Below are 23,494 nucleotides of genomic sequence, written 5' to 3'. Positions count from 1 at the left end.
TAGCAACCCCGAAGGTGCAGGGCCTACCGAGCGACCAATGCTCAGCTCGAAGGCCTGCAGATTACGAGGTATTGTCTGGTCAGCACAACGAATCCCCTTGGCCGTTATTCTTGGCTTTCTAGACTTTTCTCACCGTGAGATAGCTTCTCAATTGTAATCACGTGGTCCCGAACCAGTCCTCAGATTCAGGTAAAACCCCTGACATGGCCAGGAATCGAACCCGGGGCCTGCGGGTGAGAGGTATGAACGCTATCCCTACACCGCGGGGCTGGCCTCCTCATTTAAGAAAATATATTATTTGTGTATGAACAAGGTCCGGAAACGCTTTATTTCCATGTGATAATTCATTTTCTGCAACTCTACGTAGTACATTAATCATGGGAAACACACAGGAACAGAAAGTTCCAGCATAGCACATGAAACTCTATCCTACATGAAATGATCGAAATACCTCCGTTAGCACTGCTACGGGCACCAAGCCGCTGACGCATTGAATCCCGCTTGCGCTGATGCCTATTCTAGCATTTTCTTTGCATGGAGGATCTGATCATGTTCTGATATGGATCATTTCAGTTCCATAAAAATATTTTATCACTGTCCGGCTCCATGGCTAAATGGTTAGCGTGCTGGCCTTTAGTCACAGGGGTCCCGGGTGCGATTCCCGGCAGGGTCGGGAATTTTAACCACCATTGGCTAATTTCGCTAGCATGGGGGATGGATGTAGTCTTCATCATCATTTCATCCTCATCACGACACGCAGGTTGCCTACGGGAGTCAAATCAAAAGACCTGTCCTGGTGAGCCGAACATGTCCTCGGACACTCCACGCGCTAAAAGCCATACGCCATTTCATTTCATCTTATCATTGTTTTGTTGATTTTTGATATCACTGCGATGGGATTATCACACCGAACAGTATTCCATCGACCTGGCGCCATTTCACACAGACGAAACTCGTAAAATGGTACTGCACGCGGAGGTGATGCATGAATCAAATTACTTGAACTGGGTCACTCTGTTAGTGAGTTCACTGCGCGGGACGGGTCACATACAGCAGCTTTAAGTCTGCAATCGAGAGTTGTTTAGTTCGAACTTCTCCTAATATTTCTCTTCTCCTTCTTCCATTTGAGTTACGAACGTCCAGTGCTGCCAACTTCTTTCAGGTCGTATCCCTACAGCAAACCAGAATGTCCCTACAATTTATCTGAACTCTCTACGAAATTCTATTTACTCATCCATACGTCATTATAGCTTTCAGCGTTCAGTCTGCAAGCCTCTGTGAATGAGCTAAACGCCTCTGCAATCCTCTATTTGTAACTAGCCTTGTGGCCTCGTTTAGTTTCATACTCACCTTTACATTAGAAACTGAGTCTAAACATCATCGTCTTGGTTTTCTCTACTTTGCTTACCCTTGATGACCGAGTCCAACATTCTTGTAGGTAACATATCCTTCTCCATTCGCTTCACATGACCCTACCGCCGAAGCCAGTTTATGTGTACCGCTTCATCCACTGAGTTTATTCCGAAGTTAGCCTTTATTTCCTTATTCCGACTACCCTCCTGCTATTGTTCCCATCTGTTCGTACCAGCGATCATTAATTTCGTGTCTGTTACTCCTAACTTATGAATAAAATATCTTGAGTCACCCAGATTTCACTCCCGTACAGCAAAGTCGGTCTGAAAACAGACCGGTGTAAAGATAGCTTCGTCCTGAAGCTCATCCCTTTCTTCCAGAATACTGATGATCGCAACTGTGAGCTTAGTGCATTAGCTTTGCTGCACCTTAATTCAATCTTACTTACTACCATCCTGCAAGAATGCGCATCTTAAATACTTGAAATGATGTAACTGTTCCAGTTTTGTATTCGCGACCTGACATTCAGTCCTCTTAGGTTTTGTCCCCTATTTACATCACTATAGTCTTGGAAATGCTAATATTAAAATCATACCCACTGCAGCCACTGCCAACATAAATGCTTTTGATCGTCTGTAATAATCTGCCCTTAATCCCATGATCCGTCAGTACGATTAATATCTTCTTCCTCAGTACTCTGCCATATTGCCTTCTCTAGATCTAAAACCAAACCAAACCAAACCCCATGGCACTACAGCCCTTGAAGGGCCTTGGTCTACCAAGTGACCGCTGCTCAGCTCGGCCGTTATTCTTGGCTTCCTAGACCGGAGCTGCTATCTCACCGTCAGATAGCTCCTCAATTCTAATCATGTAGGCTGAGTGGACCTCGAACCAGCCCTCAGGTCCAGGTAAGAATCCCTGACCTGGCCGGGAATCGAACCTGGGGCCTCCGGGTGAGAGGCAGGTACGCTACCCCTACACCACGGGGCCGGCCTTCTCTAGATTTACGAAAAATAAACAGAACTGTCTATTTCTCTCAAAGCATTCTTCAATAGCTTTGCACATACTGAAAATCTGGTCCTGAGAGCTCCTCTGTGGTCTGAAACCGCATTGCTGATAAACATCTTGCCTGGTATAAGGTCGGGGGGGGGGGGGCATATTTGGTCTCCTTAGCAGACTTGGACTTGTAGAAATTCAGGAATACTATGGACACGGCTATAAATTAGTATATATATGTTACTGAATATATTCTCCACTTACAGGCAAGTTACAATGAAACTGTTGTAACGTAAGGTAGTCAATATTTGACATAAACATAAACACTACGGAAACTAAACTGCCAAAATGTGTTCGTAATTTCGTCCCCCAACAAATTTATGAAAAGTACAATTAATTTCAATATATTTTTCCTTTATAACCTTACGAAACACGTTCCCTATAATGAATTACTTTGAAGGCCATTTATGAAAAATAGGGGGACGAAATTACGAACATTCCATGGTTTATTATAATAGCCGCTACACCACACGACTGAAATGCAGTCCAGTATTTCATACACACATCAGTGATCACTCTAGAAATAACAGGCTCTTAATTTGAATGCTGCACTAAATCAGCTCAGCGTTAAAAACGAATCCTCCTTGCACACGGAAACTAAACATGGTGCACACAATCAACTGTCACAACAAAACAACGGTATGAGGCTACAGTAAATTTCAACACATTTTTCCTTTCTAACCTCTCGAAACACGCTCCCTACAATGAATTATTCGAAGGCCATTTATGAAAAATGTTTTCCTGGTATTCTTTTTAACATAGTCTTTCAGCGTTGCTTGTGGGATGTTAAACGCTTTACTTTCCCGCTTGTAACCCATTATCTTGTCCCTCACTGCGCGGCTAAACATTAAGCACCAACCGTGCAAACTGGAAATCCCTAGGGGGACGAAATTAGGTGCGGGGACGGAATCGACCGTAGTGCTCTATAGTTGTTGCAATCCTTCCTATTCCTTTGCTTATACTGTAGATAGGTGCAATTACTGCTTTCGCCCAATTGGAAGATACCTTACTAACATTCCACGTTAATCTCACTAATCTCAGTACTCTGTGAAGCCATTTCATCGTTGCTTTCCTACTATGTTTTACCATTACAGGTCCAGATTCATTTATTCCTGTTGCTTTATGACAATGTAGTTCGTTTACCATCCTTCGCACTTCCTCGAGCGTAATTTCACTAATATAATTGTCCTCCTTCCCTTGAATTCGGCTGCTTCGATTTGTGAGCATAGAGTGATGATTAAGAGCCATACCTGAGTCTGGCATTTTGAATTCCTCTCCAACCCCCCCGTGGTCAACTCTTGCTAATGAAGATACAATCCAGACATCAATGAATGGTCCGATTTGGACATCACTCACGGTATTAAGAGTGTGGGCGTATTGCCCTTCTTGCTCCACTTACAAGGCCTCGGGAGACTCTCATTTACTTACATTTCAGACCGTTATCATGCATAAGAAATTTTCCAGGAGCACGTCACAAAGTACAAGAGGAAGTCGTGTGTATTCTCTTTAGGTTCAGCGGCTGAGTCTTACCTTCATCAGGCGTAATACTCCGCCGGTCTCTGAGCTGGTCGTAGTCTTCATGGTAATGTTTATGTAGCTCCATCTGGTCGTGCACCTCCTGGAAGGAGCCATTCACTCGGTGAAGCGCCACACTGTGCTCTTTATCGAAAGCAAGACGACCCAGACCCAGATTAGCCAACAGATGCTCGAATCCCTGAAAGAATGGAAGAAGAACCATTATTTCAGAAGTTAAGGTAAAGGAAATTATCAATAACATAAGATTAGCTGTCCTCGCTAGCTCCTGATAGTTAAAAAAACCCTCCAAAATATCGTCTGCCTGCTTTGAGAGAGAGGACTGACATGTGTAGGTAGCCCTTTTAAATATGGAATTATCATGTAATCAGGCTCACTTCTGCTACGTCTTGGTGTCTATAGGTATTAGGGTTACAAGTAGGACACCAAGAGGGTTCTTCGGCTAAGATTTGTATTGATGGTATCAGTCCACACACTGCTTTGTTTTCTCACACCTGGGGATGATTCTTCGGCTACATTTTACATTACACGCTTGCTTGTTTTCACATACCTGGAGACATCAGGACAATTCTTCGGCAAAGTTTGGCGTCACTAATGCAGGTATTTCTCGGGTGTGAATTAATTACCGGTCACGTACGAAAGCAACCCCCGAAGTCGCGGATGACAACCTCCATTTACGAATCTCGGCTGCGTGGTATTGTAACCGTACAACAGGGTTACAGATTCCATTCAGTATTTATTATTATTATTATTATTATTATTATTATTATTATTATTATCATCATTATTAACCCGATTCATTAGATTTTATATTCTGTTTGTCATCATTTAGACTGTAATAATTAGGCATCACGCATATTATTGTATTTAATCATAGGTTAAGTGAAATTTGTTTGTAATTATTCTGTATTGCTGTAAGTGAGATTTGTTGGTTTCATATAGTCATGCTATGGCTTGTAACTCTGGGTAGATGAGCTGGCGTAGTATTTTGCAGTCGAGGCTATGTTTAACTGAGAATGTTGTGTGCAAGTAGAATTCCCGGTGACGCATGAAACTTAGCCATCTGCAATCCGCTTGGGCACGCTTAGACAACACTTGACTGATGACATCAGTGCGTGGGCACGTGATTGCGACCAAGTGTCAGTATTCGCCAGCTACTGTATGTTGAAGTGGAAGGGATGAACAGAGAGTAGGGAGATGAGTCGTCAACGCGAGGTTATAAAAGTCGATGCAACGGTGGTGAGAGGTATTCAGATCATATCGTTCAGATCATATCGTTCAGATCATATGTAACAGTCAGATGTATCAAATGGAAGAAGTGGTCTTAGAGTGATGGTCAGAGCTAAGAGTTGTGTTTTCAAGAGGTCTTGTAATAATCGAGGAGGTCTACAAGTGGTGGTTGTATCCGAGCAGAGACGGGTACTATGCTGATAAAGAAACATCATCTTCTTGTGAGGATGGACTTCACAAGATGTTTCAGTAATATTGTCAATTACTTATAATATATTGAGTGGACGTAATTACATTGGAGGTCCCTACACGCGTACATGGTATGTAGGCCAACTCCTTGCTATATAAGAAGATAACAGCAGACGGCTCCCGACTTCAGCTCATAGGTTTTCCCAAGAATTTCAAGTTCAACAGCGGTGTATGCAGACATCAGGTAATTAAAGCATCAGACATGTTATGCATTCATAACATGAAGAAGAATGTAATCAGCGGCGATATCACATCTCACTTCAAGTTCATGCCAATAGCTTTTTTTGTTTAGATTAAATTTTCCTTTTATTAGTACCGCAAATCTCACTATATATATATATTTTTGTTAAATTAAAAGACGTCAATGATTGTTCATTGTGACGTAAATTATAGCCATAAACTCAGTTTTATTTTAATTATAATAAGTGATTCCAGCTCCATGTACAATCCTCAATTGTGGAAATGCAACAGTAATTTAATATTGTCCTGATCCATATCCCTGTATATTGCCAGATATGTGAGTTTATCACCTCACGCCTTGAGATAATTGATATAAGAGGTATGCTCTACCGAATTTTGTTGTTTTTCTTTAAAAAGCAACTGGCGCTCAAACAAATGTCATTTATATTGTGTGGAAGATATGAAGGTATAAGAGTAGTGGTTGGAGTAGTCACAGTATTGACGAGAAGTTTCAACGTGAAGGGAGGAAAGGTTAACAGCAACAAACAGAAGAGACTAACGGATTTTTTTCCAAAGGTGTTAACGGACGTATGTTTCTTGTTTCCTTACTGTATCCTGTCTTCTAAAAAAAGTTACTATAATACGGGTCGATTAAAGCGACGCTGTAAAATAGAGTTTGTATATTTTTAAATACTGTCGAAAATAGTGTATTCAGTATAAGCCCGTAGATACATATGATTCAGTTGTGTAATACATGCTCAAAAACGGTAGGCCTATTCTCTATGTCTCGAAATTTCGATAACTGGAAATTAAATTTAGCTCCCGAGGTAATTTGAGATATTGAGGTTCCACTGTATTTAGAACGTTGTCCGTGGGATGGCTGATTCACTTCACACCATTTTCGCCTTCTTCTTTGATCCCTAGTTGCAGCTTTGACTGGAGAACTTAGGTGGAAGCCTTCCCATCGATGTAAAGTAGGTAGTTCTTCTAAACGCCGCTGTCACTTTGTTGTGTGTCTTTTTCCTCTTTCTGCTAACGGCCGTAGCCGTGTTGAAACACCGGATCCCGTAAGATCTCCGAAATTAAGAAACATTGGGCGTGGTCACGATTTGGATGGGTAGCCACGCACTGTTGGTGGGGGAGTAAGGGAATGGAGGAGCGGAAAGGAACTGGCCACTCTACCGTACGTAAACTCCGGCTCAGGCACACCTCTGTGGAGGTTCGGACCTGCCTTCGGGCAGAATACACCCTTTCTCTTTCTAGCCTTTTTCTAGTTACCTAGTGTCGACACTTTGTAGGGATCTGTCCTAGGTTTTTGGCCTAATACCGTTCCTGAAGTGGAGGGGTGTATTAACTCCTTGTGTGTTTCTGTATTGTTTTGTAGTGTGATGTCTTGTGTGTAAATGAAGATGTGAATTGAGATAAACACGAAACACAGTCCCCGAGCCACAGGAATTAACCAGCCGTAGTTAAAATTTCTAGGCCGGCCGGGAATCGAATCCGGGGTCCTCTGAATCGAAGGGCACCGTACAAATAATTCAGCCAAGGAGCTGGACTGTCGCCTTTCTTGTGTACCGTATCAGTATGATCATGGCGCGTTTCCAGGTGGCTAGAATGTGTTCGATTTGTCAGACTTGGACCAGCAATGCATGCAGTCCATGGAATAAAGCTCTCCCTCCGGCCTTTATGGCTTCTACCGCAACTTGGTCCACACCAGGCATTTCCCAACTCTTCAGCAATCTTATTGCTGTCTTCACTGCATCAGCAATCGGTTCACATTCGGCATACTCTACTATGTTTGCATGTTAAGAGCAACTATATTCTGATGCATGTTTTCGGCCGTGGCCTTATTTAAGGTACAGCCCCAGCATTTGCCTGGTGTGAAAATGGGAAACCACGGAAAACCATCTTCAGGGCTGCCGATAGTGGGATTCGAACCTACTATCTCCCGGATGCAAGCTCACAGCCACGCGCCTCTACGCGCACGGCCAACTCGCCCGGTGGAAATACAACTAGGCAACCATCAGGGGAGTAACGTATCCTACGCGATAAGGGACCGCCCGCCAAAATACAAATTCCGGCCCCCCTCAAAATGTAATACTCTACGAATAACTAATATACATTTAATTACAGCAAGTAAAAGTAATGCAGTATATTGTCAACTTATATAAAAACAAAGGGATTACTCGTTATTTTAAGATTATTAAAAAATAATGTTTAATGCATTTTATTTGACTGCCTGCGTGGTTTAACGGCTGAGCTCTTGAACTGCTAACCATGCACCTCTTAATGTTCGAACTAAACTTTAATTGGTTTCATTTTTCAGTAATTCGTTCTTTCTTTCTTTCTTTCTTTCTTTCTTTCTTTCTTTCTTTCTTTCTTAATCAGTTTACCCTCCAGGGTTGGTTTTTCCTCCAACTCAGCGAGGGATCGCACCTCTACCGTCTCAAGGGCAGTGTCTTGGAGCGTGAGGCTTTGGGTCGGGGGATGAAACTGGGGAGAAGGACCCGTACCTCACCTAGGCGGCCTCACCTGCTAAGCTGTACAGGGGCATTGGCGGGAAAATGGGAAGTTCGTAAGGGATAGGCAAGGAAGAGGGAAGAAAGCGGCCGTGGCCTTAATTAGGAGAAGTGGGAAAACACGGAGCCGGCCCCAAGGTGTAGGGGTAGCGTGCCTGTCTCTTACCCGGAGGCCCCGGGTTCGATTCCCGGCCAGGTCAGGGATTTTTACATGGACCTGAGGGCTGGTTCGAGGTCCACTCAGCCTACGTAATTAGAATTGAGGAGCTATCTGACGGTGCGATAGCGGCCTCGGTCTAGAAAGCCAAAAATAACGGCCGAGAGGATTCGTCGTGCTGACCACAAGATACCTCACAATCTGCAGGCCTTCGGGCTGAGCAGCGGTCGCGTGGTAGGCCAAGGCCCTTCAAGGAGCTGTAGTGCCATGGGGTTTGGTTTGGTAAAACATGGAAGACCACTTCGAGACCACTTCAGTCGACCTCCCGCGGCTGAGTGGACCCTGTTTCAGCCCTCGTAATCCCGTTTTCAAATTTCGTGGCAGAGCCGGGAATCGAACCCGGGCCTCCGGTGGTGGCAGCTAATCACACTAACCACTACACCACAGAGGCGGACTTTCAGTAATTACAGAACTATACCCTGTAACTGATATCGAAGTCTCTGTTACAACTTTATTCGATTTTAACAAAAGACCAAATTATTCCAAAACTGTTTATATGAAGTTTGAAAAGTACTAAATCGCAGATCTTTGCCACTACTTTCACCATATGATAGGAAACTGCGTGGAAGTGTTCTTGCGGAAGTGTAGTGTTGAATGTGAGGAAACGAGCATTAAGGACAACACAAACACGAAGTCCCCAGGCCAGGGATATTAATCGTTTACAATTAAAAAACCCTGACCCAGCCGGGACTCTAACCCGGGGCCGCCGAGTGACAGGCGGACGCGTTGCCCCCTACCCCGCGGGGCCGGACTGGCTGATTGCTACTTGGCCAGTAAATGTGTGACAAAAGTTAAATGTTCGGCAACATTTGTATATAATACGATCTCAGGTGCACTACACATTAAAATAAAGTATCATTTTTTACTTAAATATGATATTCTGGAATCACATTCCGTTGCTGTAGCCTAATTATTATTTAATGAAATAAAATGGCGTATGGTTTTTAGTGCCGGGAGTGTCTGAGGACATGTTCGACTCGCCAGGTGCAGGTCTTTTGATTTGACTCCCGTAGGCGACCTGCGCGTCGTGATGAGGATGAAATAATGATGAAGACGACACGTACACCCAGTCCTCGAGCTAGCGAAATTACCCAATGTTGGTTAAAATTTCCCGACCCTGCCGGGAGTCGAACCTGGGACCCCTGTGACCAGAGGCCAGCATGCTAACCATTTGGTCATCGGGCCGGACATTATTTTTCGATAATTTGTTGCAGGTCTTCAGTAAGGAGCGTGTCATGGTGTTGACAGAGCAAGCATTGTTTACAGCTGTGCTGTGTTACACTCACACAATAGGTACAACCGAGTGGCAATTTCTCAACGTACACATTTAAAATAAATCAGCTGATTTTACAGAACCGCCCTAATTATTTCTACGCAGGGTGACATTAGGCTAGAGGAGTCTGCAGGGCCTGCCTGCGTTGCAGCCTTGCAGGCGCTAACGTTAAGCCCCTGGCTGGCAACCAACCTCTATCAACAATAATCAGAGGGAAACTGGAAGAGATCCTACACGTCGAAGAAATGAAGGTATCGAGAATAGAGAGGGAAAGGCCTCGTGGAAATGAAAGACTCCCTAATTCTCGCACACCGTCGAGTTCGGAAGAGAACAAGAGTTGACCAAGAGAGACCGGAAAGGAAAGATGAAAGTGGGGGAGTCTGACACAGAAGAAACAATGGTAAACTGATATTTAAAAAAAAAACATAATTTACGTCGCACCAACACAGATTTGCCTGGTGTGAAATGGGGGAACCACGGAAAACTATCTTCAGGGCTGCCGACAATGGGGTTCGAACACACTATCTCCCAGATGCAAGCTCACAGCTGCGTGCCCCTAAACGCATGGCCAGCTCTCCCGGTATTGAGCTAGAGGCCCCGTGGTTGCAGACTCACACTCCCAAGTGGAGCCCCTGGGGACACTTTTAGTCTCCTCGTACGACTGATTAAGGAAACCCCTACCCGAAGAGGGACCACTACGTTAAGACGATGTGACTAATGTGAAGTCAAATCTGCTATGTACTAATTGACAGCTGTTTGCAACTTCTAAAATTTGATCAGACACAGTGGAAGTTTATCGCTTTAATAAACAAACTTTGTCTTACACGTTGTGTTGTGTGGCCATCTGGGATAGCGAGGACAAACAGAGGGGAATTACTCAGGATCATTATCTTATTGTCTCTACTGACATGCCTAAGAAATTTGTCCTTGATTGCAAGTCTTTATTGTGGACCTGCAACATGAGCCAAGACGTGCAGATGGTGGATTAGAGAATTTGCAGAGGACACTTCATCTTGTTCGTAGTGAAAGTTCAAATGATTACATGATTAGATTACATTCATTTCACAGAAACTTACAAATACTCTTAATAGATTTAGAATTATGCAATATTCTCACATATTTTGTATTCTAGAATTGCATCCAAAGGCTAACAAATTATCGTTCCATTAGTGTAAAAAACACAAGACTCCCAGCTGAATGCTCAGGGGCTAGCAAATTTTGATTGTGAACCAGCAAACACAGGGCATCTAGCTGAGTCTCGAGTGTTTCCACTTACTTGTACCAGGCTCCTCAATTTCATTTTTTCTATCTGACACTTCTTGGTCAACGTTTGTTCTCTTTCTACCCTGACGGTATTAGTTTTTATTGGCAGGCTGAGTGGCTCAGACGGTTGAGGCTATTTTTCGCTATTTGCTTTACGTCGCACCGACACAGATAGGTCTTATGGCGACGATGGGACAGGAAAGGACTAGGAGTGGGAAGGAAACGGCCGTGGCCTTAATTAAGGTACATCCCCAGCATTTGCCTGGTGTGAAAATGAGAAACCACGGAAAAACATCTTCAGGGCTGCCGACAGTGGGGTTCGAACCCACTATCTCCCGAATACTGGACACTGGCCGCATTTAACCGACTGCAGCTATCGAGCTCGGTCTTAGCAGGTTCGATCCTGGCTCAGTCCGGTGGTATTCGACGGTGCTCAAATACGTCAGCCTCGTGTCGGTAGATTTACTAGCACGGAAAAGAACTCATACGGAACTAAATTCCGGCACCTCGGCGTCTCTGAAAAACGTAAAAGTAAGTAGTGGGACGTAAAGCCAATAACGTGATTGGTGTTAGGTTTGCGTGACCTAGGGACTCTTTCATTTTTACACTCTTCGCCTTCTTTTGCCGATACATTCATTCTTCGAAGTTTTGGATCTCTTCAATTTTCACCTTTATTAGAAGAGAAGATGATTGCCTAGTTGTACTTCCCCTAAAAGCAATACTCACCGGGTGAGTTGGCCGTGCGGTTAGTGACATGCAGTTGTGAGCTTGCATTCGGGAGATAATGGGTTCAAACCTCACTGTCGGCAGCCCTGAAGATAGACTTCCGTGGTTTCCCATTTTCACATCAGGCAAATAGTGGAGCGTTATCTTAATTAAGGCCACGACCGCTTCCTTCCCACTCCTAGCCCTTTCGTAACCCATCGTCGCCATAAGACGGATCTGTGTCGGTGCGACGTAAAGCAACTTGTAAAAAAAGAAGGAAAAGGAAAAACTCTTGTGTTCGATCGCGACTGAAGTAGTCGATTGTTTGAAGGGCACTCAAAATAATCTTAGCATTCCGTGTCGTTGTTGTTTTCATGTTGAAGACCTCCGGTGAGTCTCTCAGTAGACTATCATTCAACAAAATTAAATTAATTTGGTCACAGGAACAATCTAGAAGAATTCCACTTTCGGTAAAAAAGAAATGGCGTATGGTTTTTAGTGCCGGGAGTGTCCGAGGACAAGTTCGGCTCGCCACATGAAAGTCTTTCGATTTGACGCCCGTACGCGGCCTGCGTGTCGTGATGAGGATGAAATGATGATGAAGATGGCACATACACTCAACCCCCGTGCCAGCGAAATTAACCAATTAAGGTTAAAATTCCCGACCCTGCCGGGAATCGAACCCGGGACCCCTGAGACCAAAGGCCAGCACGCTAACCATTTAGCCATGGAGCCGGACTCCACTTTCGGTAGTAGATAGCAGCACAGTCTGAATTTTGAATTTGATAGGCAGGTCACCTAGATGACACCAATGTAGAAGTTTTGCAACCCGATAGATGAAGCCATACGTTTATTATTATTGTTGTTAATATTATTATTACGTGTACAAATTGAATTGAATAGGTGATTTGTGTCTCGTAGCTGTGAGGCTGAATTTGAGATAACCCCACTGTCCGTAGCTTCGAAGATGATATTTCTTGGTTTCCCATTTCCACACCTAGCAAATGTTGGGGTTGTACCTTGGTTAAGTTCAAGGTCACTTACTTCCCACTCCTATCCCGGCCCTATCTGGGTGCTTGTGTTTGTCCCAACACTCTCTTCTCCATATTCACATATCACACAACACTACCAACCATCACAGATACACGCAGCAGTGATTACATACCTCCATATAGGATTGGCGTCAGGAAGGGCATCCGAACGTTAAACAGGGTCAAATCCACATATGCAACACAGTTCGCACCCGTAACCCCAGGTATAGGAAAAGCGGTAGAAGAAGAAGAACAAGAAGAAGATATTGACGAAACAATAATAAGGGGCCAAGAAAGGAAATGGCAATTTTGCCGTTATATTAACTTCATCGAAACACGTAGCCTATATCATAAAAATTGTGCAAAATATAATTTCTAATATTTTTTGTTTCAAGTATTTTAACCGTACGAGGTATAAAAAACGGAGATATTCGTGATTATTACAATTATTATACCTTCCAAATGTCCCCGGAAATATTAGCTCTAACACAACAAGAATGATAACAAAATCTAATTTCCATTTTTTGCCTTACGAACTATGATTATGGAGACATTCACGATTTTAGATTTTTCTTTCCGATTAAAAAACAGCAAGCATTGCTGATGTGAAGTTATTGTTCAGTCGTCATGGTATCGAAACACTGGTGATCAGTGATGGGAAAAATACAGAAAAAGTCATTGGGCTGAATTAGAGTTACCTGAGAAATATTTTACTGTTACAATTTACTTTTTCAATAAGTAATAAGTAAAATTAATTTACAGGATGCCATTTTAAAATCACCGACATTTGTTTTTCGCAAATAAGTATATATTACTTCATTGTGTGTTTTATTTTTATCACAGAGACATCAAGTGGCTATCGTCATTAAGTCAGAGTAAACGATACTTTGGAAGTTTAAACATATTTTTTTGAAATAATTTTTGCTGCGAATTTGGAGTTTTAGAATTTCAAGCTATTTGTCATTTATTTTACGAAACAATTGATCCTTAACATTCTCATCGCTAAGCCTCATCCTCTTGGGAAAAAGTATTTCTTTACATTTGCTTTTTTTTTTTTTTTTTTTTTTTTTTTTTTTTTTTTTTTTTTTTTTTTGCTAGTTGCTTTACGTCGCACCGACACAGATAGGTCTTATGGCGACGATGGGACAGGGAAGGGATAGGAGTTGGAAGGAAGCGGCCGTGGCCTTAATTAAGGTACAGCCCCAGCATTTGCCTGGTGTAAAAATGGGAAACCACGGAAAACCATTTTCAGGGCTGCCGACAGTGGGGTTCGAACCTACTATCTCCCGAATACTGTATACTGGTCGCACTTTACATTTGCTGAGGAGATGCCCTACAGGGTCACATGCAGGAATACTTATGCTCAATTTTAAGAACATCCACAGCAACGATCGAAATTTTAGAATAAGTGTGATGTCTTTGTAAGTACTGGACACTAGAGAGGTAAGAAGGTAGCTCATCCTGTAATGCTGAAGCTACTGGTTTTGCTGTTCCATCAGCCTTTGTGTGTTAAGATCACTACGACTCATATCTTGAAAAGTGTGCTCCATGAACTTTATTGCTCGTAATGTGTTTACAGAGGGACAATACCTCTCCTTCGACCGCCGATTATGCATTAAAGAAAATATTCTTTCACTGTTTTCAAGATGCCCTGGAATTGAAAGAGATGAATTGTGCAACTTTCAACAATTCTGATCGTGACTCTCAAGTTGAATATTTCAAGAAATAATCTAACCGCAGGTAGTGTGTCAACATGCCATTGTACGTCTCTGTATTTAAATCATCAATGTATACCTCTAAACGGTAAAACTAATTAAAGGCTCCTTTACTCTGGAGAAATTAGTGAAGATACAACATATCCAAGAAGGAACTTCTCTCAGCTTCATCCTTTTAAAATAAGAAACATCTTCAAAAGGTTTAATATAGGCCTATTTATTCACAGCATGAAATACACTACAATCTGTATTACTTTAGGTGTATTCCTTGCATTCAATATTTAACGCTTCATCTTCTACGGTTTGCAAGATTTCTTCGACTTTGAAGGGAATGAATTTATGTTCCAGTCTCAGTTTCAAGTTTGGGGTTGATCGAGCGAGTTGGTCGCATAGCTGTGAGCTTTCTTTCTGGAGATAGTGGGTTCGATTCCCACCGTTGGCAGCTCTGAAGACGGTTTTCCGTGGTTTTCATTTTCACACATGTTAAATGATAGGGGTTTACCTTAATTAATGCCACGATCACTTCCTTCAAAATCCTAGCACTTTCCCATGGTTGCGTCGCCAAAAGCCTTCCATGTGTTAGTTCGACGTTAAACTACTAGGAAAAAATTAAAAGAATGTTTGGGTTTTCTCACTAAGAATGTAAACTTCTTCAATAACTGAATTTTCCTTTCGTTTTATTGCTTCAGTTTTAATATGAAAAATTAGCATTAAAACAAAAAGCAAGTAGCATTCGCTTAGCTCATCCTGAAAAAAGATAATACTGTAGATTCTTCGCAATAGCTTGTTGTTACTAACTTCCAATACATCTTCGGTTCATAAGATAATTAAGATTTAATAATCAGAAGTGCCCCCGGCGTCCCCAAATGCCATAAAAAATAGAAAATGTCCGAGAAAATCCGGATAAATAGTAACCCTAAAACAGCTTGTTTAAAATTTAATTTCGATTGAATAACATTGTAGGGCGGTGTTGTTTCCGCACTCCCATTTATAGTGTTGAGCTCTGCATCTGGCCACAAGCCCAGGTTTCTGCCTATTGTCATCAATGATTGCAATTGGAATTATTGTGTCATTACTCCAACTGGCGATAAAGAGCTGTTTGGGGTCTGAGTGTTTCTCTCCTCAGTGGGCCTGTATCTAATCTCGTGTTTGTCTATGTAATCTCACGGCCGCTACTAGTGTATTCTCAATAGTTGAGTCACTGTGATCAAAATGAGATATCCTACTATTTGATAATCTTGGTGAGACCGGTTAACAAAGGAGATAGTGGCTTCATATATTCCTACACTTAAGCATCCTGTAACAGATGAATTCAGCACTCAGAACGTTTGCTCTTTAAAAAGGTTTAGGTTTGTTAATGGAAAGAAAATTAGACATTAACAAATTGGACTTACCGTAAGTTCTATGAAGAAAATGGGCTTGGACTTGTACGGATAGAAGCGTAACTTTTCAACTGTACCGAAATTGGGGCACAAAAGTAAACATCAGTGGAGTTAAAAAGAGGCAAGAATTAAGAAAGGCGTCAGATAAGAACGTCCGTTTTCTCCATACCTGGTCAATATGTTCACAGAGGAAGCTACTGAATCCACGAAGAACAGGATACATAATGTAAAAATCGATGATGAAAGGATACATGTAACACATTGCAGATGGCATTATAGTTGCTGATTCAGAAAAAAGGAACGGAGAAGAAATCCAGTTTTCGCCTTTCAGGCAAGCAACTCGGTGTTGAAAACATCCTAGGGATATGAGCTACGAATTTTAGGTGAATAAAATGTGATCAATTATGAGAATATGTTCTTTGTTTCTTAATCATCGTTATCCGGCCGATTAGATTGGCAGTTTGCCTTTTTCTACCACTACGAGCGCTGATGTGAGTCAATGGGTTGTTTCGCTTAAGCACCACTACGAGCGCTAATGTGAGTCAGTGCATTGTTTCACTTAAGCACCACTACGAGCGCTAATGTGAGTCAATGCAGAGTTCCACTTAAGCACCACTACGAGCGCTAATATCAGTCAATGCAGAGTTCCACATACGCACTACTACGAGTGCTAATGTGAGTCTATGCAGAGTTCCATTTAAGCACTACTACAAGCGCTAATGCGAATCAATGCAGAGTTCCATTTAAGCACCACTACGAGCGCTAATGTGAGTCAATGCAGAGTTCCATTTAAGTACCACTACGAGCGCTAATGTGAGTCAGTGGAGAGTTCCACTACTACAAGCGCTAATGTGAGTCAATGCAGAGTTCCACTTAAGCACCACTACAAGCGCTAATATGAGTCAATGCCGAGTTCCACTTAAACACTACTACAAGCGCTAATATGAGTCAATGCAGAGTTCCACTTAAGCACCACTACGAGCGCTAATATGAGTCAATGCAGAGTTCCACTTAAACACTACTATTAGGGCTAATGTGAGTCAATGCAGAGTTCTACTTAAGCACCACTACGAGCGCTAATATGAGTCAATGCAGAGTTCCACCTAAGCACCACTACGAGCGCTAATATGAGTCAATGCAGAGTTCTATATAAGCACCACTACGAGCGCTAATGTGAGTCAATGCAGAGTTCCGCTTAAGCACCACTACGAGCGCTAATATGAGTAATGCAGAGTTCTATATAAGCACCACTACGAGCGCTAATGTGAGTCAATGCAGAGTTCTATATAAGCACCACTACGAGCGCTAATGTGAGTCAATGCAGAGTTCCACTTAAGCACCACTACGAGTGCTAATGTGAGTCAATGCAGAGTTCTATATAAGCACCACTACGAGCGCTAATGTGAGTCAATGCAGAGTTCTATATAAGCACCACTACGAGCGCTGATGTGACTCAATGCAGAGTTCCACTTAAGCACCACTACGAGTGCTAATGTGAGTCAATGCAGAGTTCCACTTAAGCCCTTATTACTATATTCGGTGTGGGCATTTAAAAAATCAAAGGGTATTGAACCAAGGAAAATATTACAGAAATAATTATGTAAATAAGTTAACATGGCTAGAATTTGAATTATAAAGGAAACGAGTATAGAACAAGCAATTTTTGGCCGTTTTTCCGGAACTGCATTTAGTTTGAAGTGATTTTCGAAATTTGTTTTTTAGCTTAATAGAGCCATCCAAGACTCACAATGTGAAGTCTTTCCGGGAGCTTTCAGCCCTTCAGCTTCCGGTACAATTGAAGAAATTGCTTAATTTTACGGTTTTCGTAGTATGGGGACGCCTTCTTTTTCGGCTAAGAAATGTTGTCAGCATTAGAATGTTACAGGCACTGTCTGGCGCTCTTAAAGAATGGAAACTGAAAATAATTAAAAAGAAAATCAAGGTAGTGTTTGTTAGGAAGAATATAAGATAAAAAGTACATGCAGATGCATAGCATCAAAATTGACCAGATAAAGAAGTATTGTTACCTTGGACTGTGATTTCAGAAGTCACAGTTACATGATTGAAGTGAAGAGAAGACTAGACCTTATAAAGCAGGAATTTATGGCAAGGAAAAATACTTTGAGCACTAAGCACATGAAGATAGATATTAGGAAATCTTTTGCAAAATCATTTGTGTGGATCAGTCTGCTTTGTGGAAGTGAAAACCGAATATGAGTTGGATATAAGGAGAGCAGGAGAGGAGATGCCTTGTGGAAGCAAAAATGTGAAAATGGCGCAGAATGACAATAATGAATTGGAATGAAAGAGAAACGAATCGAAAAATATTAAGAGAAAGTAGGACAAAAGTTTGTTGAAATAAACGGACAATTGAAAGTTAAATTTATTGGACGCACGATCTACAGCAAAAACATAAATAAATAAATAAATATGCCTTTCCCAAAATACTAAGGTTCTGAAGCCAGTAGTTATGTATACATCCGAAACCCTATCCCTAAATGCCAGTAAAGGAGTCCTCGAAGAAATGGAGGAAAAGGAGCGCAGAATAATTAGGGGAATCATGGGATCTAATTACAAGAATGACACCCCCCCCCAAAAAAGAAAAAATCCAATAAGGAAGTCTATAACAAAAGGGACAAATTTACAGAGACAATCCACTAAAGACGGGAACAATTTTACGGTCATCTCAAACGAATGGGCGGAAACAGGCTGACCAAACAGATCTTTCACCTATTTGATTCAAAACCTAAAACCACGATGCCTTGGTTTAGAAACACCAAATAAGACCAAGTGCTACAGATAAAACTGGAGGACGCCTTTGACAGAGGTCTTTTCCGAAACAGATAGTGACGAACGGGATAAACCGACACGAACAACCAAAAAGAAAACACGGTGTCCCTTGGACAGAGAAACGCAAGCACGCCCACTCAGAAAAAATAAGAGGGAATAGGGAACATGCATGATCCGGGGTTTTAATTAAAAATATGCTAATCTGATTCAAAATTTCACGCAGAATTCAAAAATGTGATCAGAATGTACAAATAATAACTCCAAACATGATAAAAGTCTACGAAAATGTCACGTCACGCAAGTACGCGATCTCATTGGTCTGACGTCATCGTACAGGTTGACTGAATTAGCAGACGAAATGACACATAGTGCGCTGTGAGAAGCAGGATACACTTCGCGTATTTCTACTTTACGTTAGTGTCTAGTATGATTAAATTCGAGGTCTATACATCGGATAATAATCTGAGTGGTATATTTTAGACTTAAAATGAATCCTGCGCAGGCAGTGAGGCAGAAAACTTATAAATGGTGTAGAGTTCCGATGTGCAATAGCACATCGCATACCATACCAAACAAATTGTTTATACATGTTCCAAAGACGCTAAAACTAGGGAGAAATGGATTTTGGCGAGCCGGAGAAATGCTGGTGATATATCGGGAAAGTCTACAGTTTATTTTTTTGAAGATTTTAACGTAAGATGAATTTGTTTGAATTTTCAAATCACTTTTCCATGTCCGCTGTTCTAGTGGTAAAACTTTAAATTTTAATGTATGATGCTTTATTTAAATGCTTCAATTACATCTTGGAATATGAAAGTAATAAACCTATGTTTTGGGTGATCCATGTCAAGATAATAAATCAAAGGGGTTATGAACCATTTTGACAGCTCTAATTCTACCAATATATCTTGGCATGGGACAGTTATGTATGTCTTTATTGAAGAGCTTAATTGGTAAAGAAATTTAGGCTATATCTAAATACTCTATAATGTAACAAAGAATAGGCGTGTACATCATATAAGGAAACAACATGAATTTAACAAATGTATAACTCTACACAAAACCAATGCTTGTTTGTTGGGGTCTTATAAGTTAATAATGCTCAATTATAATAATTATCACAATATTAATGAAATAAATACCATAATTGCACACAGGTGAAAATAGTGATGTAGGTGTTTAAAATATTATCCAACTTTGCCTAAGTTTTAGGTTATACAAGCCAAGTCAATAAACCGAAGGGTAAAAATACCGCGCGAGTTGGCCGTGCGGTTAGGAGCGCGCAGCTGTGAGCTCGCATCAGGGAGATAGAAGGTTTTGAACCCCACTGCTGGCAGCCCTGAAGATGGTTTTCCGTGGTTTCCCATTTTCACACCAGGCAAATGCTGAGGCTGTACCTAAGGCCACGGCCGCTTTGTTCCCATTCCTAGGCCTTTCCTGTCCCATCGTCGCCATAAGACCTATATGTGACGGTGTGACGTAAAGCAAACAGCAAAAACAAAACAAAAAAAGTAAAAGTCACAGCACCCAAAAACATTCCTGTATTGAGCGACTAAAATGTCACCAGGACACTTTTCTTTCCTGATATGCTCAGCTTGTTAAAAGCCAAATGTAATTAATGTTATTGGCTTCACGCCCCGCTAACTACTTCTACGATTTTCGGAGACGCCGATGTGCAGGAATTTAGTCCTGCAGGAGTTCTTTTACGTGCCATTAAATCTACCGACACGAGGCTGACGTATTTGAGCACCTTCAACTACCACCGGACTGAACCAGGATCGAACCTGCCAAGTTGGGGTCAGAAGGCCAGCACCTCAACCGTCTGAATCACTCAGCCCAACTTGTGAAAACTAGATGAAGTCATATTTATCTTTATAATGTTTAACTTTTTCCCTCCACAAAGATATTTAATTCTCTTTCATGGGCCCCGGAAGTGGGTAGGCCAGTTGCCCCAACCATAAATATATATTTTTTCAGAAATGATAGGTTATAGACCTACAGTACTATGATCTTTCTTTCTTTCCTTCTTTCTTTCTTTCTTAATCAGTTTATCCTTCAGGGTTGGTTTTCTCTCGGACTCAGCGAGGGATTTCACCTCTACCACTTCAAGGGCAGTGTCCTGGAACGTGAGACTTTGAGTATGGTGATGAAACTGGTGAGGAGGGCCATTACCTCGCCCAAGCGGCCTCACCTGTTATGCTCAACAGGGGCCTTGTTGGAGGATGGGAGGATCGGAAGGGATAGACAAGGAAGAGGGAAGGAAACGGCCGTGGCCTTAGGTGCCTGGAGAAGTAGGAAAATACGAAAAACCACTTCGAGGATGGCTGAGGTGCGATTCGAAACCCTTCTACTAAGTTGACCTCCCGAGGCTGAGTAGACCCCGTTCCAACCCTCGTACTATTTGTTTTCAACTTTCATGGCAGAGCCGGGAATCGAAACCGGGCCTCCGGGAGTGGCACACAATAACCACTACATCACAGAAGCGGACTAGTACTATAATGCTACCTATATGTTTATGTTAGTGCTGAAATCCGATTTCTTACTTTACTAATGCTGAAAGCCCGAAAATGTAATGTTATTCTAATAGGGGAATCAGTCTAGAAGGAAATGTTGAAAGTGATGTGATATCTATCCAGGTTCGTTGTTGTTCTAATACTATGGGTTACAGTACATTGCACGTATATAAAAGACGCCACTTACAAACTTGCTTGTTATCCGCTAATTTCTGCGGCCACAAAAGTCACATTTTTCAAGAATGATGACATCTACACATGGTAGATTGTCTGACTGTGCTGTTTTGAACCTTTCTTCTGTCATATCGAAGTTATTCGCGATCATGAATAATAAACAATCGGTTTTTAGCAACGGCTGATGCACAACGGCTGGTAGAGCTCCATGCGGTACTGGATCGTGACGTCACAGCGCGCCGCTTACGTCAGAGGCCGTTTCACTCGCCTTGCGGAAAGGCACTATTAAATATTTTTTTAATGGTATAAAACAAGGCAACATACCACAATGTAATACGTTTACGTACTATTTCATTGGTGTACTTTTCAAAAAAAATATTTTTGAAAATGATGCATGTTCCCAATTCTGGGGTCAAAAGAAAGCAAAGTTCACTGCCAAATGTAACAAGACTTAACGTTGTTCTCGATGGCCCCAGCAAAAAAATGAAGTTAATAATAATAATAATAATAATAATAATAATAATAATAATAATAATAATAATTGAAAACGATTTCAGAAACCGAGCTCCTCTCAGAAGAATAATCAAACAAAAGAGGATTCGGGACAGATCACCCTGTAAAAAAAGAGATGCCCTCTAGACAACGGAAAGAAGGGAGAAACATAACCAGAGAATGCACAAGTACTGGGCAAACTTCAAGTCTAAGCGGAGATGTTGAAATTGGTACTCCTCAGGTGGCCCATTCAAAATTCTAATAGTAAATAATAATAATGCTATTGGTTTTACGTACCACTAACTATTTTGTAAGGTTTTCGTAGACGCCGAGGTGCTGGAATTTTGTACCGCGGGAGTTCATTTACGTACCGGTAAATCTACCTACACGAGGTTGACGTATATAAGCAATTCTAAATACCACGGGGCTGACCTAGGATCGATCTTGTCAACTTGGGCTCAGAAAGTCAGCGCCTTAACAGTCTGAACCATTCAGACCATCAAATATTGTACATGACACAACACAGGACTACGTCAGAAGGAGAATGAGATCAGGAAGATGAGACGAACTGCAGAAGATAGAGAACAGTGATTGTAGCCTTTAGAACGTGTAGAAAGGAATAACGTTGGTCATCATCATCATCATCATCAAAATTACCATCACCGGGCGAGTTGGCCGTGCGGTTAGGAGCGCGCAGCTGTGAGCTCGCATCCGGGAGATAGTGGGTTCGAACCCCACTGTCGGCAGCCCTGTACCTTAATTAAGGCCACTGCCGCTTCCTTCCCATTCCTAGGCCTTTCCTCTCCCATCGTCGCCATAAGATCTATCTGTGTCGGTGCGAGATAAAACAAATAGGAAAAAAATTACCATCATTGGTGTGACAGCGCAGTGTACGTCTTGGTCTTCTTCATAAGTTCCTGCCATTCTTTCTTATTCATAGAAGCAGTACTCAAAATAATTAATCCAAATGTCCTAATACCCTATCTCACTCCATCTTCCCATCTCAATTCCCAACTTGTCGTCTCCTTTCTGATCTACCGTAGTACTGAACACTTTCTTATCATTCTTATGATATGTCCTGACCAGCATAACCCTTAACAACTGACACATAATCCGAGAGACCTTACTGAACCTGCTGCTGATATGAGAATACATAACAACGATCATCACAGTATATTTGCTCCTGGAGAATCCCACTGAGAACTGGTTAGAAAGGCATACGGTAGTAGAAAAGTTTCTAGTGTTACCTGTGTTACGAATATAAGAAAGCTATGTATCTGGAATGTTCAAATAAGTGTGTGTTAAGTGCTTTCAGAAAAAGGAATTGTTGATTTCAGAAGAGGTACATTTAGTCCATTGCAGGCTTTGTCACGGTCTTTTTACGATGTTCTGCTCCCATTATTTTTAAAACACGAAATGCCATTGTATTTTAATGTTTTTTGTAGAGACTGTAGGCATAACATTTTGGTGTTTTCATTTCCTTTTCTTGGATATAAATACGTTTTATGGCTGAAGGGTCATCTGAAAATTTGCGCTACGGAAGTTAGCGTCACCACAAAATTTAGGATTTAAATGTAACCCTAGCAACGGTGCAGGCTGTGACGTAATGTCTGGATGGATGATCAGACAATTTTACCTAGCAAACGTCTTATGGCTGGTAATCATCTGAAATTAGCAGGCGTTGATGGGTGGTAGTGGTGGAGGTGGTGGTGGTGGTTCTTATTGTTTTGAGCGGAAGTACAATTGGGCAACCATCCTCTATTGACACTAAACAGAGGGAAAAGTGGAAAGGATACGGCACTTCGAAAAATGAAGGTAA

General features: G+C 41.8%; 2 protein-coding genes across 4 annotated transcripts in view; one reads left to right on the top strand and one right to left on the bottom strand.

Moving 5' to 3' along the window:
• Nucleotides 1-23,494, top strand: part of LOC136877313 (bile salt-activated lipase) — a 325,663-nt gene that overhangs the window by 117,074 nt on the left and 185,095 nt on the right. The window lies entirely within an intron of this gene.
• Nucleotides 1-23,494, bottom strand: part of LOC136877311 (zinc transporter ZIP5) — a 170,834-nt gene that overhangs the window by 132,576 nt on the left and 14,764 nt on the right. Inside the window, exon 2 of the mRNA XM_067151245.2 lies at nucleotides 3,940-4,123. Coding sequence (XP_067007346.2) covers nucleotides 3,940-4,123 — 184 coding nt within the window. The remainder of the gene's footprint in view (nucleotides 1-3,939; nucleotides 4,124-23,494) is intronic.

Source organism: Anabrus simplex, chromosome 7 (genome assembly GCF_040414725.1).
Source record: "Anabrus simplex isolate iqAnaSimp1 chromosome 7, ASM4041472v1, whole genome shotgun sequence".
Lineage (NCBI taxonomy): Eukaryota > Metazoa > Arthropoda > Insecta > Orthoptera > Tettigoniidae > Anabrus > Anabrus simplex.
Note: the sequence above shows the minus strand (reverse complement) of the source record. Positions and strands in the feature narration are given on the sequence as shown.